The sequence below is a fragment of the Natrix helvetica genome (genome assembly GCF_964273705.1).
Source record: "Natrix helvetica genome assembly, chromosome: 3".
Lineage (NCBI taxonomy): Eukaryota > Metazoa > Chordata > Lepidosauria > Squamata > Natricidae > Natrix > Natrix helvetica.
In genome coordinates this window covers 26,421,689-26,447,018 of record NC_138549.1, presented here as the reverse complement: position 1 = coordinate 26,447,018, position 25,330 = coordinate 26,421,689, and the positions used below count along the sequence as shown (strand labels likewise).

General features: G+C 36.1%; 1 protein-coding gene across 2 annotated transcripts in view; it reads right to left on the bottom strand.

Moving 5' to 3' along the window:
• The window catches only part of SLC15A1 (solute carrier family 15 member 1), a 42,279-nt gene that overhangs the window by 2,395 nt on the left and 14,554 nt on the right, over positions 1 to 25,330 (bottom strand). For both annotated transcript variants that reach the window (XM_081948189.1, XM_081948190.1), the window contains exons 6-22: positions 24,295 to 24,394; positions 23,254 to 23,344; positions 21,204 to 21,287; positions 20,384 to 20,466; positions 17,720 to 17,806; positions 16,146 to 16,235; positions 15,199 to 15,243; positions 14,919 to 14,951; positions 14,708 to 14,796; positions 12,551 to 12,632; positions 10,904 to 11,023; positions 9,003 to 9,149; positions 7,427 to 7,476; positions 6,337 to 6,444; positions 4,616 to 4,709; positions 2,739 to 2,885; positions 1,648 to 1,755 (exon numbers count right to left, since the gene is read on the bottom strand). In XM_081948189.1, coding sequence (XP_081804315.1) covers positions 1,648 to 1,755; positions 2,739 to 2,885; positions 4,616 to 4,709; positions 6,337 to 6,444; positions 7,427 to 7,476; positions 9,003 to 9,149; positions 10,904 to 11,023; positions 12,551 to 12,632; positions 14,708 to 14,796; positions 14,919 to 14,951; positions 15,199 to 15,243; positions 16,146 to 16,235; positions 17,720 to 17,806; positions 20,384 to 20,466; positions 21,204 to 21,287; positions 23,254 to 23,344; positions 24,295 to 24,394 — 1,558 coding nt within the window. The remainder of the gene's footprint in view (positions 1 to 1,647; positions 1,756 to 2,738; positions 2,886 to 4,615; positions 4,710 to 6,336; positions 6,445 to 7,426; positions 7,477 to 9,002; positions 9,150 to 10,903; positions 11,024 to 12,550; positions 12,633 to 14,707; positions 14,797 to 14,918; positions 14,952 to 15,198; positions 15,244 to 16,145; positions 16,236 to 17,719; positions 17,807 to 20,383; positions 20,467 to 21,203; positions 21,288 to 23,253; positions 23,345 to 24,294; positions 24,395 to 25,330) is intronic.

Here is a 25,330-nt window from a genome sequence, read left to right as displayed (position 1 = left end):
GGTTAGAGGAGGCCATTGCAGCTGAAAATGGAGCTCGCGAGGGCTATGCACAGTCCTCCCAAGATCCGTTTTCGCTGGCAGAGGGTTGCAGGAGGCTGTTGCAGCCAAAAATGAAACTTGGAAGCTCTTTTTGCTGGCCAAGTGTTCGGGCCACCACAGGTGCCGCCAACATGAGTGATGTCAAGCTGGCCATAGCCATCCTGGCCCCCCCCCCAATGTCAAACACAATCCTGATTGCAGTTTTCAATGAAATTGAGTTTGACACCCCTGCCCTAAACCATGATCATCCTATGAAGTTAGGTTCAATTATAACATACTGTTAAGGCAAACAATACATATATTCTTCTGGACAACTTTGGCATAAATGTGATGACATTTTTAAAGGGATTAAAATTTACTGGGGAATAGAGGGGAAAGTATCATTTGGAAAAGGGTTCAACTTTAGTTCCTTGGGAATAGGTATCTTTCAGCAACCATACCTAGAACTGTACCATTAGTCTTTAGATTAACATAGGGAATCGTTGCCTGGAGATATGTCCTAGTCTACAGCTTTCCCCAATGGTAGAGCAATTAGGCTTAGTTTTTCATTTTTGCAAATAGGGTATTTTAATATAAAAAGAGCATCACTTGCCAGCTTCATTTAATGACACTATCTAGAAGGAGACTGTCTACCTGCTGTCCATGCTGTCATAATTTTCCATTTTGATTACTGGAGTTTTTCATTGTATATGAGATTCTCTTTAAAACAGTCTAGAAATCTATTGCAAAACAGGTCTACAAGTTATTTTAAAAAAACTTTTAGACCTATTTTTGAACAACTTGTAGATCTACGGTATTTAAAAAAAAACTCAGGAAGTTATATTCATAATATGTTAGTCTACTATGATTTATTATTTGTTTCCAGGGCTAATTCAGTACAGTGGGTTTAACCAGTAAAGTTTCGCATAGATGAGATCCTCATATACTAAGAGAAGAACTCCCATACCTTATTCATAGCTTATTCATAGCTTATCTTTTTTTTAAAAGGCTTTTCCTTCTGAAGTTCTCATGTTGCAACAACTAGGAAGCAGTGGTGAAATTCAAATTTCTTTACTATCAGTTCTATGGTTTGGTTTGGTGGGTGTGGCAGGGAAAGGATACTGCAAAATCTCCATTCCCACCCCACTCTGGGGTAAGTCGGAGGTGGTATTTACCGGTTCTCTGAACTACTCAAAATTTCCGCTACTGGTTCTCCAGAACCTGTCAGAACCTGCTGAATTTCACCCTTGCTAGGAAGTGTTTTTTGACAGTATTTTGAGATACTCATCCCAAGGAAGTCCAACCACCATCAACATGATTGTCTTTTTATTCCTAGATGAAAACATTTTTTCTAGGATTTAAGATCTAATTTTTTTTGTTCTTAATACTATTTGTGGTTTTGTTTTACTGATTTTATGCAATATATTTCCTATTACTGTATTTTATTAATAAGTAAATAAGTAGTTTATTGAGTAAGTTTCCAGACCAGTTCAAATATACTGCAGGTAACAACAATACATGCATATCTTAAAATTAAACACTAACATTAATAAAATTTACTGAGATTAATTCTGTATTCTTTGTTGATTAGCAAAGTTTATCAAAGTTTTGTTTTGGCTAATAATTTACCTGTTCATCGAGTTTTGAAGCACCAGCTATAATAAGAACAATTATATTGCCAAAGGCCACAGTCAGTAGCCAGCCAGCTTGCAGCACAGACTTCATGTTGGTAGGTGCCTGCAGAAATAAGATATACAATTCAATAGTTTCAAACCTTGTTTCAAAATCTAGTAAGGGATATTTAGTTTTAAGGATTTGCAAAGTGCTTCAGCCTGAACATGGTCCTGAGATTTTCACTGCAAACAAAACTCAACCATCTCAAGATGAGCTGTTCTGAGGAAACCATCTTGAAATGGTTTGTTGTGATTGAGCTGAGGTTTCTCTCATGACAAATCAAACCCTACATTCAGTTCTTCTGAAAATATGCCTTATGTTGTCAAAGAACTCCACAGTCCAACAGCAGGTCTGTTGTAAAGCAATACAATACATTAGCAGAGTTGGAAGAGACCTTGGAGATCTTCTAGTCCAACCCCCTGCCGAGGCAGGAAACCCTATACCATTTCAGGCAAATGGCTATCCAACATCTTCTTAAAGGCTTCCAGTGTTGGGACATTCACAACTTCTGGAGGCAAGCTGTTCCATTGATTAACTGTTCTAACTGTCAGGAAATTTCTCCTCAGTTCTAAGTTGCTTCCCTCCTTGATTAGTTTCCACCCATTGCTTCTTGTTCTACCCTCAGGTGCCTTGGAGAATAGTTTGACTCCCTCTTCTTTGTGGCAACCCCTGAGATATTGGAACACTGCTACCATGTCTCCCCTAGTCCTTCTTTTCACTAAACTAGACATACCCAGTTCCTGCAACCGTTCTTCATATGTCTTAGTCTCCAGTCCCCTAATCATCTTTGTTGCTCTTCTCTGCACTCTTTCTAGAGTCTCCACATCTTTTCTACATCGTGGCGACCAAAACAGTATTCTAAGTGTGGCCTTACCAAGGCATTATAAAGTGATATTAACACTTCACGTGATTTTGATTTTATCCCTCTGTTTATGTAGCCTAGGACCGTGTTGGCTTTTTTGGCAGCTGCTGCACACTGCTGGCTCATATTTAAATGGTTGTCCCCTAGGACTCCAAGATCCCTGTCACAAAGCCAAGTGAGTTACCTGTGAATATGAAAATTCGAGTCCAGTCACTGAGAAGACAACTTCAGCACAAGTAATAATGAAATACTGGGGGATTTGCCATGCCATACTGATTGTGTTGGCTTGAATATCTTCAGTGTAGTTAACATTTAGTTGCGTGCCAGTACACTGAAAGAAAACAAAATATATTCATATTCATATAGTACCTTTTCCTAAAATAAGGAAAAAGACACCAAAATGTAATTTCTTTTATTGACATTGTATCATATTTATCTGAAAAGCAGCAGTCTTGAAGTGAACTTAACCTCCTTTCCCTCCATAAAAGAATCAAGATAGAAAAACCTCATCTGCCTCCATTTTCTCTTTCATCTATTGCCACTCAATCTAACCAGACCTTCCGATTTTAAAGGTGCAGCATTGAGGGGAAATCTGTTGTCCTCTGGAGATTATAGGACAGCGATGGCGAACCTTTTTTGGCTCGCGTGCCACAAGTGGGGGGGAGCGCAGGGGGGTCATGTGCGGGCGTGCCGCACCCATAATGCAACGTGCGATCCTTCAGTGCGCATGCGCGCACAACGCGCGACCCCCCCATTTTTACATGCTTTTTTCGCCCTCCCCAGGCTCCAGAGGCTTTATAGGAGCCTGGGGAGGGCGAAAAGAGCCTCCCCCGCCCCCCCGGAGGCACTCTGGAAGCTTCAAGGACCTCCCTGAGGCTTTATAGGAGCCTAGGGAGGGCGAAAAGAGCCTCCTCCGCTCCCCCGGAGGCTTCAGGGACCGTCCGGAGGTTTCCCTGAAGCCTTCGGAACGCTTAAAACCACCCTCCGAGCAAACCGGAAGTGACTTCCGGGTTGCTCGGAGGGTCATTTTAAGCACACCGAAGGTGTCAGGGAAGCCTCTGGACGATCCCTGAAGCCTTCGGAACGCTTAAAACCACCCTCCGAGCAAACCGGAAGTGACTTCCGGGTTGCTCGGAGGGTCATTTTAAGCACACCGAAGGCGTCAGGGAAGCCTCTGGACGATCCCTGAAGCCTTCGGAACACTTAAAACGACCCTCCGAGCAACCCGGAAGTCACTTCCGGTTTGCTCGGAGGGTGGTTTTAAGCGTTCCGAAGGCTTCAGGGAAACCTCCGGACGGTCCCTGAAGCCTCCGGGGGAGCGGAGGAGGCTCTTTTCGCCCTCCCTAGGCTCCTATAAAGCCTCTGGAGCCTGGGGAAGGCAAAAAATAGCTTTTAAAAAGGTGAACTCATGCGCGCTGGCCAGGTTCGCCATCACTGTTATAGGATAATCTTATATTCCGCGTCAAGTCATATAGAAGCCAGAAAATCATAAAAAATAAAGTTTGTTTTCCATATTATTAAAATTCTTCAAATTAGTTAATTGAATTTGAATACCACACAATTTATTTGGGCAGATCACAAATCATAACATAAAAAAATCAATACAACTCCTAAACAAGATAGTATCTGAGCCACACGTTCTTAAAGAAACCTATGGAAAGATTTCTGACTGTTGTCAAGGAGTGAGTCAAACACATCAAGATAGTGGCCACAATCAATACTGAAAAATGGCAAGGTTCTGATCACACTGTTAGGGACACCATATTCAGGTAATGACCCAAAGTTTTTTTATTATAAAAACCCACTCCTTATTTACATTGCCTGTATTTTCTATTATTAACCACAACAAAACTTTCATGAAAACACATCTGCCTATAAACAACAATACAACTTTAGTTCTTTCCTCTCTTCTATTATTTGGCACCTGTGATAATGTAACAATCATTAAAATAAGATGACAATGCTAAAAATTCAACTAAGGCCTTATTATAGGGGTTTAAATCTTTGACTGGCTTATGTAGTAAATATTTGGTTAATTCAGGCACAAAGTTTAGAACTTACCCCTGTGATTATAATAGTGTAAGCACTGCCATAACCAAATGACATGGATGGAACTTCACACTCTTTATTATCAATTTTAACAGTAATATTGTTTCTGGAAAAAAGCAATAAGAAAAATTAGGTACTGATAAAAGTAATTTTCAAGCATAACTTTTCTTTGAAAACCATACCCAAATTTTGGAAAAAATATTCCAAAAATATTTGGAAAAATAAATGCAAAGAAAGCCTATTCATATTATGAGCATCACCCCAAAGTAGGTTTGCAAAGTTGAATTCCTGATCGTAAAATGGGTGTAGCAGGCACTTTTTAAGATAGTTTGTGACAATCCCCAACACATCATTACATGTTCCTGCCACCTGTAATCAACCAGTACAACATTCTTCAAGAGCCTCATTAGAAATAGAAACTTGCCAAGCTCTTTTACATAATCACAGAAAGAGCATGCAGTTTACAAAACAAGCTGGTTGAACAGGTAGAAAACAAACAGCCTGTTGCCAAAACATGATAAACCTCAAGTAGGCAATTAGTCTACAAACCAGCATCCAGTGAACACCTAAGAACTTTTCCTAACTCTACTTTCAGTGTTTTACCAAAGTGAAGATGTTGGTAAGCCTATATCTAGGATTCTTTCCAAATCTTCCATTAATGAAATAACAGACATCATTTGTTTCACTCTTTCTATGAAATGTTTTCCTCTCAAAATTAACCAAAATAACTCCTTTATGTTTCAACTCAAATGTTATCTTGCTCATGTAAAACTATGTCATTGGTACAAATTATTGTACTATTTTATAAGTCCAAGTGTGTTTTGCAAACTTTTAAAATTCAACAATTAATATGGATAAAATCTTTGGCTGATAATTCAGGGTTCACTACTCCACCTCTTTTCACCAATGATAAAAAGAGGTGATGGACATAAATAAGAAAATTAAAAAGGAGTTCTTGTCTCCTTCCATTCTTACATTTTTCCCCTTTTCCTTTACCACTTTTGACTATCCTAGAACTTGCTTCTCAAAGGTCCACTAGTTTCATTATTCATTTTTTTCATATTTGCTTTCTCTTGTTTTTTAAACCATTTTTTTCTGCCATTTTCTGTGACAGTCATAGCAATTTTACCTTCTCATGTGTGATGCACACTGAAACATTTCAGGTCAAGATGGGGAAAATGGCAGCCACTGTGTCTTGGGGGAATTGCCACTGGGTTAGCCCAGAATGCTTAGATCGTGATAATTATCTAAATCAAAGGTTAGACCCCCTAAGACAGTGGTTCTCAACCTTCCAAATGCCATGACCCTTTAATGCAGTTCCTCATGTTGTGGTGACCCCCAACCATAAAATTGGTGTCTTGGTTCCTAAGACCATCGAAAATATGTGTTTTCCGGTGGTCGTAGGTGACCCCTGTGAAAGGGTTGTTCGGCCCCCAAAGGGGTCCCGACCCACAGGTTGATAACCACTGCCCTAAGATGTCATTTTCTCCCCCAACGGCTAAGAACAATTTTAGAATTCAGTATAGATAAGAAAAATGAGATGTACGTATTAATTGTACCTAATTGTTTTGGATTAATGTTCACTTTCTATCAATTCCATCTTACCAACATACTTTCCCATACTAATACCCTCCAGAATTATTGCAGTTGCAACTGTTAGTTTGCAACTGCAAGGCATCTAACAGCATCAGTTGGAGGAAAGTTGTTCTATTGTAATGTTAAAGAATACTTACGATCCACTTGGAAAAGCAGTGTAGTTGGTGACTGAGAAATTCGTCAATTCTCCAAAGACCACATCACCCATAGTGATATTAATGACTGAATCCAAACTGTTTATAAATCTTTAAAAAGTTAAAAAGTTGCATTAAAAAAAATTGAAAGCCATTTTAACCATTTATTATCATTAACTGGTATTTCCTTAGTACAGGTAGTCCTCAACTTATGGCCACAAGTGAGCCCAACGTTTCTGTAGTTAAATGAGACATCTGTTAAGTGAGTTTTGCCCCATTTTACAACCTTTCATGCCTCAGGTGTTAAGTGAATCACTGCAGTTTATAAGTTAGTAACACGGATGCTAAGTGAATCTGGCTTCCCCATTGACTTTGCTTGTCAAAAGATCGCAAAAGGGAATCCCATCACCTGAGGACACAGCAACGGTCATAAATATGAACCAGTTGTCAAGCATCTATATTTTGATCACATGATCATGGGGATGCTGCAAAGGTCGTAACTGAAAAACAGTCATAAGTTGGATTTTTAAGTGCTACTGTAACTTTGAAGTCACTAAATAAACTGTTCTAGGTTGAGGACCAACTGTACTGACATTTCATTCTTAAATATTATTAACAGAGATTTGCAAGTGTTTAGTAATACTATAGCCAAAGCTTTCTTACTCCAAAAATTCTGGGACAAGATACAAAATTTAGTTATACAGCTAAAGGTGTTATAATTTAAGACTAAATCTAAAAATCTTCAATGCCGTTGCCTTAAAATAGTACAGCGCTCCGTCCACTCTCTCCCACGAACAATCTAGAGGTCCTCTACCTATACAGTACATGATATCTCAACTTCTCTTGTCTTGTTTTTGCAGGCTATTACAATGGAGTCTGGTGTGGGTTTCTCTGTAAGAGAAAGTGACTTGGAGACAAACTTATGGTTTGAAGTATATCATCACACCTAGATAGTAGAGCCATCCAGGACTGTCTTCAGTGTCAAAGCAACTAATCCCTGCCACAATATTTAGTTCCAGACTCTTCTTATAGCTTAATAAAATTAAACATTAACCACAATAAAATACAAATCCACACAATTAATTTTTATTACCTGATCATATTATTGCCTTGTTCTGGTTTTTCCGTGATACCATCTGTAAACTAAGAGGGAGAAACAGCTTGAGTAATGGTAATAAAATCCACACAGAACAGTTATATTTCTTTACAACATAGGCATTTTCTTGATTTTTGTTCACAAACATGCTTATATCTGAATGTCACTAATATTCAATTAAATGTTGTATACAGATATTGACTAAATCAAACAAATAGGTGTTAGTTTGGACTTATGGACATTCTGTACAGTGCTTTGAACCCCTCAACTTTTTGTATTGTTTTCTGAAGTGCACTGCATGAATACATCAGTCAATCTTAACTGTGTTAAACAAATATATTAAACTTCATTTTAACCACAATTAAGGTCAGAACAAAGTCCTGTCAATCAAGATTTCAAGCCAATCCCAACCCTGACATAGAAAAGAGCATGTTTAACTTTCACTATTAACAAAGTCATGAGATTATAGGAATAATAAGGAACACAATATGCATACTTGTTCCAGGTTTTAAAATACGTAAACATATACCATTCGTGTAAGCAGGAGATAAAAGGAAAGGAGATCTCATGAAATCTAATTTATGCTGACACTAAAATATAACCACACTTTTCTGCTCCTGCAAATCAATCTTGTCATCGTTTCGTCTGCATTCCCCTCATATTGCTATTATTATATTTTGATCCCATTTTAACCTTATATTTATTAATAAAGTTCATAAAAGAATACTATATATAATTTAAAAATGGTCCTGTGTATTTTTCAATATATTTTTGATATGTTAACTTTTCCATACTTATTGTATATAATACTTCATTTAACTATTTCCCAAATGATGGGGAAACTGATTTCCAGCATTGGGCTATTGTCAGTCTGGGTGCAATCTTCTCTTTTTGAGGGTCTTATTAATTCCATCTAGCCACAACTTTTCTGATATTTCCTTTCATTTAGGCCCAATCAGTCTTCTTTCAGATTTTTGTGTTGTGGTTTGCTCATTCATTCTCTCCATTGGGTCAGACCACCTTAATACATTTCTTTTGTGTTGATTTCTTTTCTTTTCTTTTTGTATTTGATCTACATTCATGCATTCACTCTTGTCCTTATCTCTTCATGCTTTACTACTTACTTAAGTATCCCACCCTACTGCACTCAACATGTATGTTTCCCCTGATATAATCAACACTAATTTCCATGTAACATTGGCAAATGTCTTCTTCCTATGAATACACTCTTTATGTTTCAATGTATCATGCTAAATACAAATTTCCACAAATGGGAAGGCAGAAGAATTAAGCTATCATTTAGACACATGAAACCTTATTTTAAATATGGTTCTTTTGTGATCGTTTATCAAACGTATTCTGCTTTTCTTCTTGTTTAATTCATCTGGATGAGTTTTTTTATTTAATTATTATAATTATTTACATACTATTCCTGTGCCCAAACTCTGTGTATGCTCAACAGCAACAGTCCTATTATAGCCTCTATCACATTTATACATTTTGTAATTCATACATCTAGTACTAATTTTTAATAGGTAATAAATGAGCTAAACAGAACAAATAATAAATTTACCAGCATTGTTACAATTTCGGGCTTATTTTTTATGAGAAGAGTGTGGCGTTGTTTCCCCAAATTTTTCATTTCTTTTGTTAGAGATTTATTTAGATATGATATGTCAATATTGTTTGGTATGTTCATTTCATATGTCATATATTCCGTCTGTAAATAAAAGTAAAAAACAATAAAACAACTGGCATTCTTTTCATGAATAGTTTTCACATCTGCCAAATAATAATAATAATAATAATAATAATAATAATAATAATAATAATAATAATAATAATAATAATAATAATAATAATAATAATAATAATAATAATGGCACAAATGATCCACTGGAATTTGTGCAAAAATTATAATATTAAAACAGCAACAAACTGGTGGGAACATAAGCCTGAAAAAGTCGTCGAGGGTCAGATGGTCAAGATCTTGTGGGATTTTCGCATACAAACGGATAAAATACTGGCGCATAATATACCAGACATCACACTGGTTGAGAAAAATAAGGTTACAATCATAGACATCGCAATACCAGGTGATAGCAGGGTCGCCGAGAAGGAATATGAAAAAATCGCGAAATACCAGGACTTAAAAATCGAAATCCAACTATTATGGCACAAACCAGCAGTGGTAATTCCAGTGGTAATCGGCACACTGGGTGCTATTCCAAAAGCACTGGAATTATATTTAAAACAGTTAAAAATTGACAAAATCACCATCAGTCAAATGCAAAAGGCTGCACTGCTTGGATCCGCACACATATTACGAAAATACGTTACGACGTCCTAGGCCCCTGGGCGGGGCCCGACTAGTAATTAATGCCAAATCCGGCGAAACAACTGGCCGCTGTGATACAATTCTGTTGATGCAATTATTATTATTATTATTATTATTATTATTATTGTTATTATTATTATTATTATTATTATTATTAATAATAATAATAATAATAATAATAATAATAATAATAATAATAATAATAATAATAATAATAATAATAAACTTTATTCATTAAACATGAAACTCAGCCAACCGAACATTAAAAAATGCATTACAAATACCAGTGCCTGGTGCTAATGGTTGATACGGTTTGCTGCCAGCGTCCTAGGTATCAACCAAGTACCTTCTTAAAATATAAGATGTTCCGAGTAGCACCGTTTTTTGCAGTTCTGCTGGTGTTATTGCAGGAAGCTGTAATTTGTTGATCTATCTTATAAAATTCTTGGACATGGTGCCAAGTGCCCCGATGACAATGAATATCACTGTTACATGCTTCATCCATAGCCGTGTAGTTTCGATGGCTAGGTCGCGATATTTTTATCATCATCATCATCATCATCATCATCATCATCATTCCTATTTTATGCTTTTGATACCTCATTAAAAAAAAATCCTACGTTTGATCAACTAAGTTGAAGTATGATCAGATTTTATTGCTATTAATTTTCTTCTAACATTGTATTTCCCCAACCATTTCAGCTGTACACATGAAATTTAATGTCTGAATACTGGCTTCATTTCCCTTCTGTGATGTGTGATGCTGACAAGAGGTGATGAGCTCTTCTTGGATGAGAAGTGAAGCATCTTCAAAGAAAAACCAGAAAGTCCAGTTGCCTCAAGCACCATTGGGACAACCATGACGGAGAATCTCCATAGACAATAGAGACGATGGTTTAATTTTCAGAAATGTAGAAATTGTTAGTATTAAAACAGAAACTGTTCTTTTTTTATTTGTGAGATGGTATGCAATGTAGGAAATTGTGGCCTATGTATGAGAAGATATATATTCCCAAACTGTATTTTGACTAATAGTATATTTGCTAATTTCTAATTAATGCTGTGAAATTTTATCTGATTAAAATGCATTTGTTTTGAAACTGGAATAAAACTTAAAATGAAATCGTAAAACATACCGCATTAAATGGACTCAAGGTAATGCTCTGTTTAGCAGTAGCAATTGTTGCATTAGCGTCTCCCAGATTTATTACTTTGACTTGAAACTGGTTTTCTGAAGGAAAGACTGGAAGAGTTTGCTGTGGTAGACAATAACAAACAGAAAGGGCTATTATGCCAAACTTCACCTTGAAAGTATTTTGAGAACTAGTAACGTATATTGACATCCACAAAATGTGGTTTTGCATTATTAATGACAGTTTACATTGTTATTCCCACATCCAATTTTGAAGGAAACTTCCTATGAAATTCACAGCCTAAAACAGGGGCAGTAGCTGTGGGCAGTCCCATCATCTTGCTCGGTGCTCACTGGGACTGCTAGTCTGAGGAGAAAGACTGGGGAAGATGTAATTTTGCTGGACAAGGGAGAAGACGCACCAGCCAATATCATGTTACTTATCTGCAAGACTGAATTTTTTTTAAAAATCAATAAAACAAATCTTTCCTTACTTCTGTCTTAAACATAGCTAGAGGGCAAATGACAGGGAAGAACTGAGCTCCTCCTGTTTCTTAATAATCACCTCAATTTTTTGTCCCTGCAGTCTCTCTCCACTTTTCAAAAATCAACCTTTGTCAAAGACTTAGGCCTAATCTAAACCAGAGTTTGTCAAATCTGTTTTTCAGGCCATGAAACCTGTTTGTTAAAAAATATTAATGATAAAAAAAGCCCCAATCCAGTTTGGCGGGGCTTCTGAAGTTTAGCTGACGAATTTGCCCTTCCTGCTATACCATAGTGACTAAAGTGAAGAGTATCTATCCATAAGAGACCTGGGGAGCCTTTTAGTCCCTGACAGAAAAGTGTTTTTTTTTAAATGCACCCTCTCTGCAATGGACCAGTGGGGGGAGGGATCTCTTCCGGGAACTCAGTTTGAAAAATCCTGATGTAAAGGATATCGAGTCAAGATTCTTTTATCTAAGCCACGGGTGTCAAACGCGCCATGTCACATTGCTGTCATGTGACATTTTGTGACCTTTTCCCCTTTGTGGAGTTGGGGTGGGCGTGGTCTGCATGTGACGCATTCAGCCTGTGGGTTGCCAGTTTGACACCGCTGATCGAAGCCATTTGATTTCACAGTTATCTTTAAATGATATCTATCCCCCTGTATAAGAAATACATACAGGTGGTCCTCACTTAATAATCATAATTGGGACAAGCAACTCCATTGCTAAGCAACATGGTCATTAAGCGAAACATCATATGACCATGACTTCAGGTTTAATGCCAGCATCGTCATTGACTTTGCTTGTCAGAAACTGGTTGTGAAGTTGCAAATGGAGACCACGGGATACAGTGACAGTGGTCAAGTGCACACCAATTGCAAAGTGCCGAAATTGTGATTGCATGATTGTGGGGATGCCACAACGGTCGCTGTGTTCTAGGACTGGTTATAAAATCACATCTTCAATGCTCATGTAACTTTGAACAGTTGCTAAACAGGGTAGTTAACCAAAAATTATTCTATATAGCACTTCTTCCTCCTATAATGTAAAATCTGGATTCTAAATCACTTAAAAGATTCATCAATAGACAATGCCCACTGCTTCAAAATTTTAAGTCTTATAATTTAAAACACTCGGGGACAGAATTTGACTCCATTTTTGCTTACATCAATTTGAACTTGTACCAGAGCAGCAACAACAAAAGCCAAAGCTGCCAGTAACATGCCAACTGTCATCTTTCTCAGAGGCCTGGAATAGAACAAAGGAGAAGGAGCTATTCAGGAATACTTTAAAATAAATACTAGAAGCATTAAAACAACATTATTAAAATAAAAATAATTACGGCCTTCAAATCGTTATATTAAAAAGAATACACCATAATACATAACTAATTTACTTTTCTTTAAATTCTCCCTTTCATTCAACCTACTTCACTTATTGAGAGAAAAATATCTCCTAATCGATTCTAAGCTTTCAGTAAACCAAAGCAAACCTTTCCAAATTAGTTTTAAAAACAAAATTATGATGATGATGATCATTAGTCACACAGTCAGCCATCTGTTTAGACTGCATTTGGCATATTTGTCCACCTATCAAATCTTTCCCAAGCAATTGAAATAGACAGACAATGTGTAGGTAATCCATAGTTATTTTTACAGTCCAAGCCTGGTGGAAACTTAATTCAAGTCTTAATCAAAGACCTTAGAATTACTACTATTATTAACAACAATGTGAAGACACAGCTGCCAGTTCTTTAGCTGAAGGTGGTCTTCATACACATCAATTTCTTCCCAACATAGTAGATATGTGAAACAAGCAGTTAACAGATTAAAATTATATCCATGTGCAGATTTTCTAAGTGCTGTCCATGATTTTTTGGTATGGCACCCAGTGTGCCAGTAATGGTTAGTTTATGCCATAATAGTTCAATTTTGATTTTCAGATCTTGATATTTTGTGGTCTCCTCCAATTCTTTGTCTTTTATTCTATTATCCCCTGGATAGTATCCCCACATCAATTATTCTTATTTTTATCTTTTTGACCACAGTTATATCGCTAGAGCCTAGATTGTATGTGTTATGAGCCTAGATTTTATCAGTCTGTATTCCAAAAATCCCATAATATTTTAGTTTCTTTTTTTAATGTTCCAGTCATAAACCATTGCCAGATTTCAGCTTTGTTAACTCCCCCTTTTGTAGAAATTGACCATGTAATGCTTTTCCTTGCCACCATTCTGTTCACCTTTTTATTACATTGTTTTGATTTTCATGTTTTGTTTTCTGTACATTTACTAAGCTCCAATTTTTAACTTGCATTAAAAGCACACCCAATTCTCATGCGGCCTCCATAGCCACAAAAAATTCTGTGAGAACAGGGGTTCTTTGGAGAATAGCTGCTGTTGGGCGTTGGTGAATGCTGTCACCAAAAACATCATGGCATGTCACACGTGTCAGGTCACTATCACTGCCCTAATATGTCTACTGTCACAATAAGTAGTGGTGCATATATCTTATCTCCCTAAAAACATATTTCCACTGTTGTTGGGTCTTTGTGCAATCCCTCAAAACGTGCAGTATATTGCAATATTGAGGAATATATATGTAATCAAAAATGACATTTTGCAATAGTGAAAGACTTAGAATAGGTTTCCAAAACTGGTGCCTTTCAAACAAGTTGGAATACAAATGTAGTAACTCCAGAGATGAAAGCAAACTTAGAGGAATTAGAGCCAAATCATTTTGAATCAAATACATGTTTTTTTTTCTTTATCCCCTTTTAGAACAACACAGACTTCATAACTGAATACTGAAAGAAATTTAGTAAGGTGCCTAACTTAATATCAGTTGACACAGGACAAAAAATTTTGAGGTGTAATGTTCACTTATTTTTAACAGATTCTAGCACAATTAATTTGTTATATGTAAAAGTTGAAGCAAATATTGATATTAACAGGAACAAGCTTTCTCATATGGGTACATTGAGCACATTTTACATCCTTCTCACCTGCAAAATATTAAATTAAGATGTTTCTTTATAAAGTACAGGGCTTTAATTATTTGTGAAAATTATGTTGAATGATGCTTGTTTTATCTACTGCTTAGTTCTGTTTGTGCCTTACCATTAGAAGAAAAGCAATTATTTTTCATATAAAAGTATTTTTACTAGTCATGTCTCCTTTATAATTTGATTTGTAAAGTAGCCCAAGTCGTTCATGTTTCCATCACTACAGGACACAGGATTTCATGTATTATTCATGCAACTTTATGCATTAGAATTTGATACAATTTTCTATTTACAATTTTTAAAAGTCCATATTTACTTACGTGAAATTTATGTGACACTTTTTAATTAAAGGGTAAATAACAGCATCCACAATGGGGACCATGATTACAATGAGAATTGGGTTTACAGTCTGTTATAGGAGAAAAAAAATAAGAAAATTAATAATGTTCAGAAAAAACTAAAATGATATTTGGAAATAGCTCAAACCCTCCCCCCTCCAAAAAAAAGTGTAAAAAATCCATCTTACTGTACCTGCATCTGGTCTGGCTGAATCTGAACAGCACCCTAAAGGGAAAGAAAAAAGAAATGGATGCATTTCACTTATAAAAACTCATAAACACTGAATTTAATAATTTGATTTAATTTAATTTAAATATCACTGCCTTAATCTAGCAAGGGGAATATACATGGATACCTATCAAGTGAATGTTTATCACTTGCTGGGTGAGAAGCTATAGATAACCTTTTAGGTGAAAATACATAATAAAGACTCAGAATTTGATTGAGGGTTCATGAGTAAGAAATAACTTACAAAATTTCCATCCATAGTTGTGGCTTGCAACGTCCATCGAGATCCCTTCAGAACAAAAAGTGGAAGTTTTTAAGCAAAAATACTAATTAAACATTAAATAGTAGAAGCACATTAAGTATCTGCACTATATATAGTCAGTGGTAGAAGAAAAAGAGATTAAGAGGCCACATTGTTATCTGGAAGGGATACGTGAGTATGTTATGAAAATATAAAAATAAATTGAATGCCACATAAGAAGCTTTGATAAAACCAAAAAATATAGGATCCAGAATAAAAAGGGAATGAATGAAATATGAACTGAATACTAAAGGAAATGACCAAAATGAAATAAATATTTTGAGATGCTTTGATCATATGGAGATAATGGATGAGGATTGAATTATCAAGCAAATAAATGAAGGAAGAATAATGGATAAAGAGCAAGAGGAAGTCATGGTTGGGTAGAGTTGATGATAACCTCAAAAAGATAAAGGTAAGAATTTTAAGGAACAAAAAGGTACTGTGTGAAGCAGTAAGGCATGATCCCAGTGAAAGTGACAATGGTTTGCAAAGGTACCAAATCATAGAGTGAATAGTCTTTAGTTAGATTTTGTCTTCTAAATTGTTCCTAATTTTGTTTTTGCTTACTACTTTATACCTATTTTTTGCACTTTGTATAAGGTACTTTTTTCAAAAGAGAATGCTATAGGATGATGGGAAGTATGGAAAGATGGATGCAATTTTTATTAACACTATAAAAAGACTTAACTGAAGAATTAGGTATACCATCTCTAATATACATTAGTGGTCCATTGGATTATATTTTATGTATCTTATTCCACTGTAATAAAAATATTCATATAGAGTTTTTAAAGTCTATATCCAATACTAAATCCTAATGTATAATTCTAGCAAGCACTGCATGGTCATATGCAGAGGAGGAATAACAATTTTTTCTCACAAATTACCTGCTGATCAAAAAGGGCCCAAAACATAGGAAGAGGAATATACAAGAACAAAACTTTCAAGACCATCTTAACTTCAGTAATAAGTCGTTTCTAAAACAAAAGAACAAAACAAGAAAAGTTAAACAGGTATCTTCCTTATTTATTTGCATTTGCTTATATGTCAAATATTAAATATTTAAATTCTGCAAAATGAGGCCAATCTCCATATACAGATTGAAATAAGCATCAACAATGCATCTAATCTATTGAGAGGTACCAAGAGATAAAGAAAGTATGATGAGGAATATCAGTAGGTATGGCAGAGGACTTTATTCATAACCATATTATAAAGGTGGGCTGTTTCTCCCCTCCCCCCCCAAATAAGGACTACATTATAGAAGTAGTTCTTGGTTAGCAACCATTCATTCAGTGACCATTCAAAGCTACAGCAATGCTAAAGAAATGGTACTGATGCCCAGCTCCTGAGGTTATGGCCAATATAGCACCTCTGCATCTCTGCATTGATAGGTAGACATAATTTTAATAATCAAAACCAGTATTTTTCCTCAGCATCAGTGATGAATTAGTGGGTATTAGTTAATTATAAGACACCTTACTTTTCTTTGTACTTTTCTTTCTTTGATGTTGGATAGCTATTTGTCTGAAACGGTATAGGGTTTCCTGCCTAGGCAGGGGGTTGGACTAGAAGACCTCCAAGGTCCCTTCCAACTCTACTATTGTATTGTATTGTATTGTATTGTAGGAATGCTGCCTCTATTAAGTGTTTACTTACACAAGATCCTAAGTGTTATGTTTGCTTATCTCAAGTTGGCTTAATATGTTTGTAAGTCCACCCCCATTTGGTTAACTTAGCAAACTCAGAAAATAAATAAATTCCACAATCATATTGTGTAAATACAACCAAAATTGGATTAAGATTTATTTTTATGCCTGTAATTGAAACGTGGGTGAGTCATAATTGCATAATTGATGAAGCAATGCAGTGATTATTTTTACAGCTCAAAATTGCATAACTGAGAATGAGTCGTACATTGCCTGATATAAACAAAAGATATGCATGTTCTCCACAAAGAACAGAATGCTGTTTGAAAAAAAACGAAAGATTTGTCAAAAGTAGATATCTACAACTGGGTAAACTGCTTTTATTTTAATCAACCTAGTCAGCCTATTGACTTATTGAAAAAAATCTTAAAGCATTGTACATTTTTTTGTTTGCCCATTATTACTATTTTGTGTGTGTTTTCAAAGTAAAGTAATATTAAATCTAACTGCCCAAATGATACAGAGGATGCTTTAACCTTTATTCTGATCTTATTTAAACTTGTTAAAATTTCTGAAGTTTGGGGGTTTTAAACCTATTATTTTTCAATTATATCTGCTGTTTATCTTTTGACGTTGCAAGCAAATTTTTAAGGCTGCCAGGTGGGGTCATAAAATTAGACATTTAGCAATGGCACAATGATAGCAATCACTTAATGAAAACAGGTCAGTCCAAAAAGTAAAACTTAAAGCAAAGCTGTTGTTGTCATAGTAGCATATAATAAAATTTAATATAGGCCAATAATACAACTTACATCATACTTTTCAGTAGCCCAGTCCAACCAGTGTTCTCTCTTGGGAAATTGTTTGCTGCGATGTTTAAATCTATTTCGAATAGCAAACTGGAAAAGATATAATTTGCAAATTAATTAGAATACTCTTTTTCTTTTAATTACATTCATAAATATTTGGAGGGGGGGAAGAACCCCAGGTTATCTCCCTGAAATACCAAAAGTTATGGGAATAGAAATTGTGCTAACTAGATGTGAACAAAGTTCTCAATCCAAGAGGCGATCCAAGTCCAACCCCCCCCACCCCCCCCCAAAAAAAATCTGTTAACTCTTATTTAGTGCCAATTCAGTGCTGACAATTAGTTAACTAAGTTCCTGTGTATAGGTGTGAAAAATAAAGTCTTCTTAACTGGAACTTAGCATGTGGTCCTGATTCTTCACGCCTGACAATATTAACTACAATAATAAACAGTAAGGAAAATACAAAGTACTATTTCCAAAACAATCAAAGACAGTCTAAGCTACCTCCTTGAACATCCTCCCTGATGCTCTTCAAATATGCTGGACTAACATTCTTATTCCCCTTTCAGATGGAAATGATGATGAACCTAATACTTTCAATGTCTTGATTAAAGAAATTGGAGGACTATTTTTTAACTTTTTTTTTTTTACAAATACGAATGGGACAATGGTGGGATTAGAATAATTTAGCAACCGGTTCGCCCAGGGTCAGGTTGGCTGTTGTGGGAGGCATGGCCCATCCCTGTTCTCCAGCTCTCCTGCACATGTGGGACAATCCTCCCATGATGGCCAACCTGACCCCAGGCAAACTGGGTGTTAAATTACCCACCCACTGCTATCAAAGGGGATCCTGGATGCTTCCCTTCAATGGAGAAATGGACAATGGTAGCTGGCATGAAGGAAGGAGTAGGGAAAGCAGCCTTCTCCTTCCCTCGTGCTGGTCGCTCCATTGCCCATTTCTCCATTGCAGCGCAGCGCCCAGGATCCACTCTGATAGTGGTGTGTGTGTGTGTGTGTGTGTGTGTGTGTGTAATTTAACAACTGGTTCGTTTGAACCAGTGTGAACTGGCTGAATCCCACCACTGAAATGGGACAAAAACTTCCAGCAAGAAGATAAATTTAAGGAACCCAAAGAGTTATTTAAAGGCTGACTCAATAAATCAGTGTTTCTCAACCTCAGTACCTTTAAGATGTGCAGACTTCAACTCATGCTGGCTGGGGAATTCTGGGAGTTAAAGGCTGCATGTCTTACAGTTGCTAAGTTTGTAATAGATGCTTTATTCAGAATATAAAACTTCCTTCTTTTTATTAGGCAACTATGTTAAATTTTGGGACAGCATAGTAGTGACCCCAAAGTAGCGGGCATATTGATCCCAGATGGTGTTCAGATACTGTTTTCCAAAAATACTTTTCCCATTAAACTTTTTAATACTATGGCATAACTAGTCTGCATCTTAATCATATTCCCATAATGTCTTTAGGACAAAGAAATCAGTCAGTGGATAGCTGCTGATTTTCTGGAATATTTAGCAGGAGTTCTCCCAGTGATATTAACATTCATTTATTTTCCATTGTCCGGAAAAAATAAATATAGTCCTCAAGAAACAATAAAAGGGAAAAAGAAAAAAGAGCAAGAGTAGCATCTAATATCCAAGCAGGAAGGCAACATGCAGCCTTTAAAATACTTAAAGCTAAAAACATTTTTAACCAGGTATAAGTAAGTGGTTTGACTAGGCTGCCTACACATTTTTAAAAATTCTGCATATATTTCTTTTCCCCTGACCACAATACTTTTTGCATGGAAACATTTGGTTTAATTGGTTGAACAAGGTAGGGACAAATTTTGTTCTGGTTTTGCTACCCAAGGTACAGTCTTTTCTTCTTGGATTTCAGTTTGTCAACTTCTGTAATTTTGACATTAGATAGGTAGAACTAAACTACCTTCATGTTTATTTTTCCTGGAGATGAATTGAAGGAAGAAGAGCCAAGAATTCTTCATATGGAGCATAAGGAGGTTTGATCTGCATATTATAATTATATTTCCAGATCAATTGCATAATTGTAAGAGCCATGGTGGTGCCATGGTTAGAATGCAGTATTCCTGGCTAACTCTGCCCACAGCCAGATGCTTGATCCTAACCGGCTCAAGGTTAACTCAGCCTTCCATCCTTCCAAAATCAGTAAAATGAGGATCCAAATTGTTGGGGGCAATATACTGACTCTGTAAATCACTTAGGGAGGACTGTAAAGGATTGTGAAATGGTATATAAGTGTAAGTGCTATTGCTATTACTATATTTACCAAAGAACCCTTGGAAAAAGAGGCCTGCCAAAAAGCTTTTTACACTTTTTCTCCTAATTGACAACTCTGCCTTCATAAATGCAGATTAGGCTTCAGAGATCATGAAAAACATTTTAGGCAAGAATCAGGAAGAGGAATATTTCTGATCAGCAAACAATCGGTCTACAGCTAAATCCCAAACTGTAATAATTCTAGGTAAGTAACTAGAACTGGTATTCAGATTAAGGGTTTTTATATAGTTCAGAAAAAAAGGGAAACCCTGAGACAGCTAGTAAGAAAATCACTGAATACAGATTTATTTCAATGTCAAGTTCAAGAAAATAAACTGCCCTTGAAAATGTTAGTCTTGCATTTTAGATTGCTTACCGAAATGCATTTACCGACTTGGACCATGATGTTGCCTTCCGGTTTCACTTTCTTGTACATTTTGCTTCCGGCTATGAACACAACTGCAGACAGAAACCAAAAGATAGCAAATTTGGAGAAAGTGTTTAAATTTCAACAAAAGGGGGGGGGGGTTGGGTAGAAAATCAATTTATAGTTTAAGAACTAGTATTAAATAAGTAAGGAGAGGGGGAATCTGCTATTAAATTTAAGATCTACATATGTATTTTCTGACAGTCTATTATTCTTCTGAAAACTATCTCTCATGCACAATCCATAATTGATCAATGTCGTCAGGAAATGGTCATAATGAACCAGAAGACATTACAGGTAGTTGTGACCACAATTGGAACTGAAATTTTGGTCGCTAAGCAGTGCAGTCAATCTGTGAGTCTTTTTATGGCTAACCTGACTTTATGACCATTTTTACCATGGACAATAAGCAAATCACATAGTTTTTAAGCAAATCCAGCTTCCCCAATTGGCTTTGCTTGTTAGAAACTGCCTGGGAAGGTGGCAATTCATGATCACATGACTTCAATCCACTGCAACCATCATAAACCCAAACAAATCGCCAAGTGCCCAAATTGTAATCACATGACTGTGGTGGGTGTGTGTGTGTGTGTGCAAGGTTGTACGCTCAAGCACCAGTCGTAAGTCACCTTTTCTGAGAATAGAGGCCATCGTGACTTAAACAAATGGTCCTAAGTTGAGGACTACCTGTACAATTATATCACTGTAACAAAATTAATCATATGGGAGTAAATAAAAGCAGGACATCTGATTAAATGTCTGTACTTACACAGTGCAATAGCCATTAGGGCAGCAGGAACGCCAAATGCCAGAGGGTAACATTGTTGTTTGTCGTGAACTCCACATTCCACTCCTGTACAAAAAAATAAGCGGGAGGCATAAGTTGTGGTTTTTCTGCAACAGTCGCCGTAAATTACATGTGAACAAACGTTTATATATAGGAGTCTCATTTGGAAATATAGGCAGCTTGTAATGATTTATTGACTTCTTAGGGCATATCTGTAGCACATTCTTCAACTGTTCTACTGTCCTAGGTCATGCTTTCTTGATACTAAGCTATTCTAAGAAAATCCTCTCTATGCGGAAAATATATTTAGTCTGCATGGTGGACTTTGGACTGTTCCCCTCCTGCTGCGTCTTCCCACCCTGGGGTAAATAATTCCATATTCATTTGTTTCTTCTGGGCAGATCTACCCGGAGAGATAGAGATGATGGAGATAGAGACAGAGACATAGATATATGCACACATATACAGTACACACACACCTAGCTTTTATAGCCAGGACATTTGTATTCTGACTTATATAAACCAATTTAATTGTTGCTGTTAATGTTTCCACTATTACTAAAGTCTATGGCTTGGATTCCAAACAGGATTCTTATATAAATCAAATTATTATAATATAAATCAAATTATTATAATATAAATCAAATTATTATAATATAAATCAAATTATTATATAAATCAAATTATATAAATCAAATTATTATATAAATCAAATTCTTATATAAATCAGAAAGGACATTTGACCAGTGCCAGAAACAATAGGGAAAGAAAGTGGCTATTTATGTTTCACTTGCTGGGATTTCAGAATAACAGAATTGGAAGGGACCTTGGAGATCTTCTAGTCCACCCCTCTGCTCAAGTAGGAGACCTATACCACTTCAGACAAATAGTTGTCTAATCTCCTTTTTAAAACCTCCAGTGTTGGAGCACCCACAACTTCTGGAGGCAAGTTGTTCTACTGATCAATTGTTTTCACTTCAGGAAATTTGTTAATCTAGGTTGCTTCTCTTCTTGATTAATTTCCATCCATTGCTTCTTGTCCTGCCCTCTTCTTTGTGTCGGCTCCTCAGATATGGAAAATTGCTATTATATTACCTCTAGTCTTCTAGTCCTTCTCTTCATTAAACTAGACAAACCCAATTCTTACAAAAGTTCTTCATGTGTTTTAGCTTACAGTCCCCAATCATCTAGAGACTCTAGAGTCTCAGCATCTTTTTTATATCATGGCAACCAAAACTGGATTAAATATTCCAAGTGTGATTTTACCATGGCATTATAAAATGGCTCATATTTAAGTGGTTGTTCATAAGACTCCAAGGTTCTTCGTGCAGTTACTACTATTGAGCCAGATTCCATCTACCTATGCATTTAGTTTTTCTTGCCTAAATGCAGAACTTTACTTTCCTCACCATTGAATTTCATTTTGTTAGATAGGGCCCAGTGTTCAAGTCCGTAAAGATCCTTCTGTATCTTGAGTCTATCTTCAGAGTATTGGCTATTCCGGTCAGCTTGGTGATGTCTGCAAATTTGATGAGTTCCCCTTCTATCCCCTCATCTAAACCATTGATGAAGATATTGAGGAGTACTGAGCCTAAGACAGAGCATTGGGGTACCCCACTGCACACTTCTCTCCATGTAGATGCAGTTCTAATAAGGCTTGCATATTGAATGCGATTGGTCTGCCAGTTACACATCCATCCCGTAGTGATGTTGTCTAAGCCACATTTTTGTATCTTGTTAAGTAGAAAGTTATAGTCTACTTTATCAAATGCCTTATTGAAGTCCAAATAAACGGTATCTATAGCATTTCACTGGCCCACTAATTTTGTCACTGTCTACTAATTTTGTCACTTCAAGAGTAGATAACAAAAGATTAAAACAATCATAGGTTGCTTGTAATCAGAAGCATACTGGTTTAATCACAAGCACAGACCAAAACAGATCCCTCCTAAATGGCTACCTTTATATTTGTGTGTTTAGCAAACCCATGCTTATATCAAGACAAACTTATCAATCTGATGAAAAAAATTACCTCTAAGTATTGGGGTGATGATAGTAGAAAGAAGGCTTCCAGCATTAATAGAAAGATAAAATATAGAGAAGAACCTGCTTCTTTGTTTTTCCTGAAATACAAAAAAGAACCTCATTATCAATTAGTATTTGACATTTTTCTAATATAAAACTGTAGGGTGTCTATAAATAAATACGTTTTGCAAAATCATTTATCATATTGCTTTTAAAAGTTTCATAAAATAATCTTTACAGGTAGTCCTTACAACTATTCATTTAGCAATGTTCAAAGTTTCAAAGGCCCTAAAAAAATGACTTATGCTTGGTTATTTGCACTTATGACTGTAGCAGCATCCCCACAGTCACACGACCAACATTTTAATGCTTGGCAACTGGCATGTATTTTCATTGGTTACAGTGTCCTGGAGTCATACAATAGTCATTTGAGATCTTCCCAGCTGGTTTCTGACAAGCAAAATCAGTGGGGAAAGTCGATTTGCTTAATGACTGTTTGGTTCACTTAACTGCAGTGATTCACTCCTTTTCTTGGCAATGGAAATTCTGATCTTGAATTGTCATGTCAAGGACAACTACCTGCATTCTTTAAATCTACATGGAAATAAGTTAAACAGCAGATGATTACTGGGGCTCAAATGACTACATTTGTTCCTCAGGAGAAAGTTGCCAAATGTAAGTTTGGCTAAGGAAATTTCAGCCAAACTGTAGCTGTGGCAAAGATACTGTACAGTACTGGAAAAAGTATAAGCTACATGGTGAAGCAGGAGAGAAAGAAGTTAAAGAACAAACTTTTCAGGTATTCTAGACAGAAGTTGATATTAAATCTGAAATATTATGAAGATCTGCTATACTTCCATTGAATCTTGTTGCATATTGTAAATAGAATGTCAGAAATCTCCATAGTGCCACGCACACATACAATTCAAATGAAATCCTCTGTTTGCTTCTTATGGTCCAATATGGCAGCAATACTGTCATACAACCAAGAATTAAACCAAAGCATGATAGTTCACAATATTTGCAAGTAGTGAAATAAAATTGATACCTGGTCTTCTTCAAACTGATCTCCCCCAAAGGCTGCAACGCATGGTTTGATGCCACCAGTTCCCAGAGCAATAAGGACCAAACCGATCATAGAGAAAGCTCTGCAACAACAGATTAACCATAATAGGTGAGTCATGTAAAAAGTACCCTGGTCTTTTCACATGTATTTTTCTATCTATATTTTACTTTGAACATTGAGATGTACTTGCTAATGGGCTACATGCAAACAGCTGAGGCATATAATAGAATCTCTGAAAACCCCAAAGGGATTGCAGCACAAAATATATCTAGCCACCCTGAAGGTGAACCACTGTGAAAATAGGATTTGGAAAACTGGAATTAAAAAATACACCACGAAACAAATACATGTTGGCTAATATCCTATCCAAAGCATATTTTAATATGGTATAGATTTACGCCGAGCTTACCATCATAATGGTGATTATTGCAATACATTTAAGATCCAAATTATATGTACATGACCCATAAACTCAAAACCAACCATGACAATAATAAATACTAAGATGAGCTCATTAAACTGAAGCCCGCCAGCATATAAAGAAAGAAAACCCCTGACCTGGGAACATCTGCAGGGGAAATATGCATCCTTGGGAATTAATGAAGACATAAATAAGAGTATAGATCAAGAATGAAAACTGGCATGCACACTACTATGCTAGACAAAAGTTAAAAGCAATCCAACATTACAAAGGTATTTCTGGATATACAGAATTTTCTGGAAATAATCTGTAAACATGTAAAATGTTTATCCAAAAGTCTTCCATGTTGTTTCTGTGAACCATTTAGTTTTCCCGTCTCCTGTAAACATTGATTACTATTATAAAGTACATTTTTGAAAGATTAATTTTATAATGGACAAGCATCTAATCTAGTCATTAGTATTGGGCAGAGAGAGGATTATTTCCTATGTAGTAATGTAGAAGGGCAAGAATAGAATAGAATGGAATAACAGAGTTGGAAGGGACTTTGGAGGTCTTCTAGTCCAACCCCCTGCCCAGACAGGAAACCCTACACCA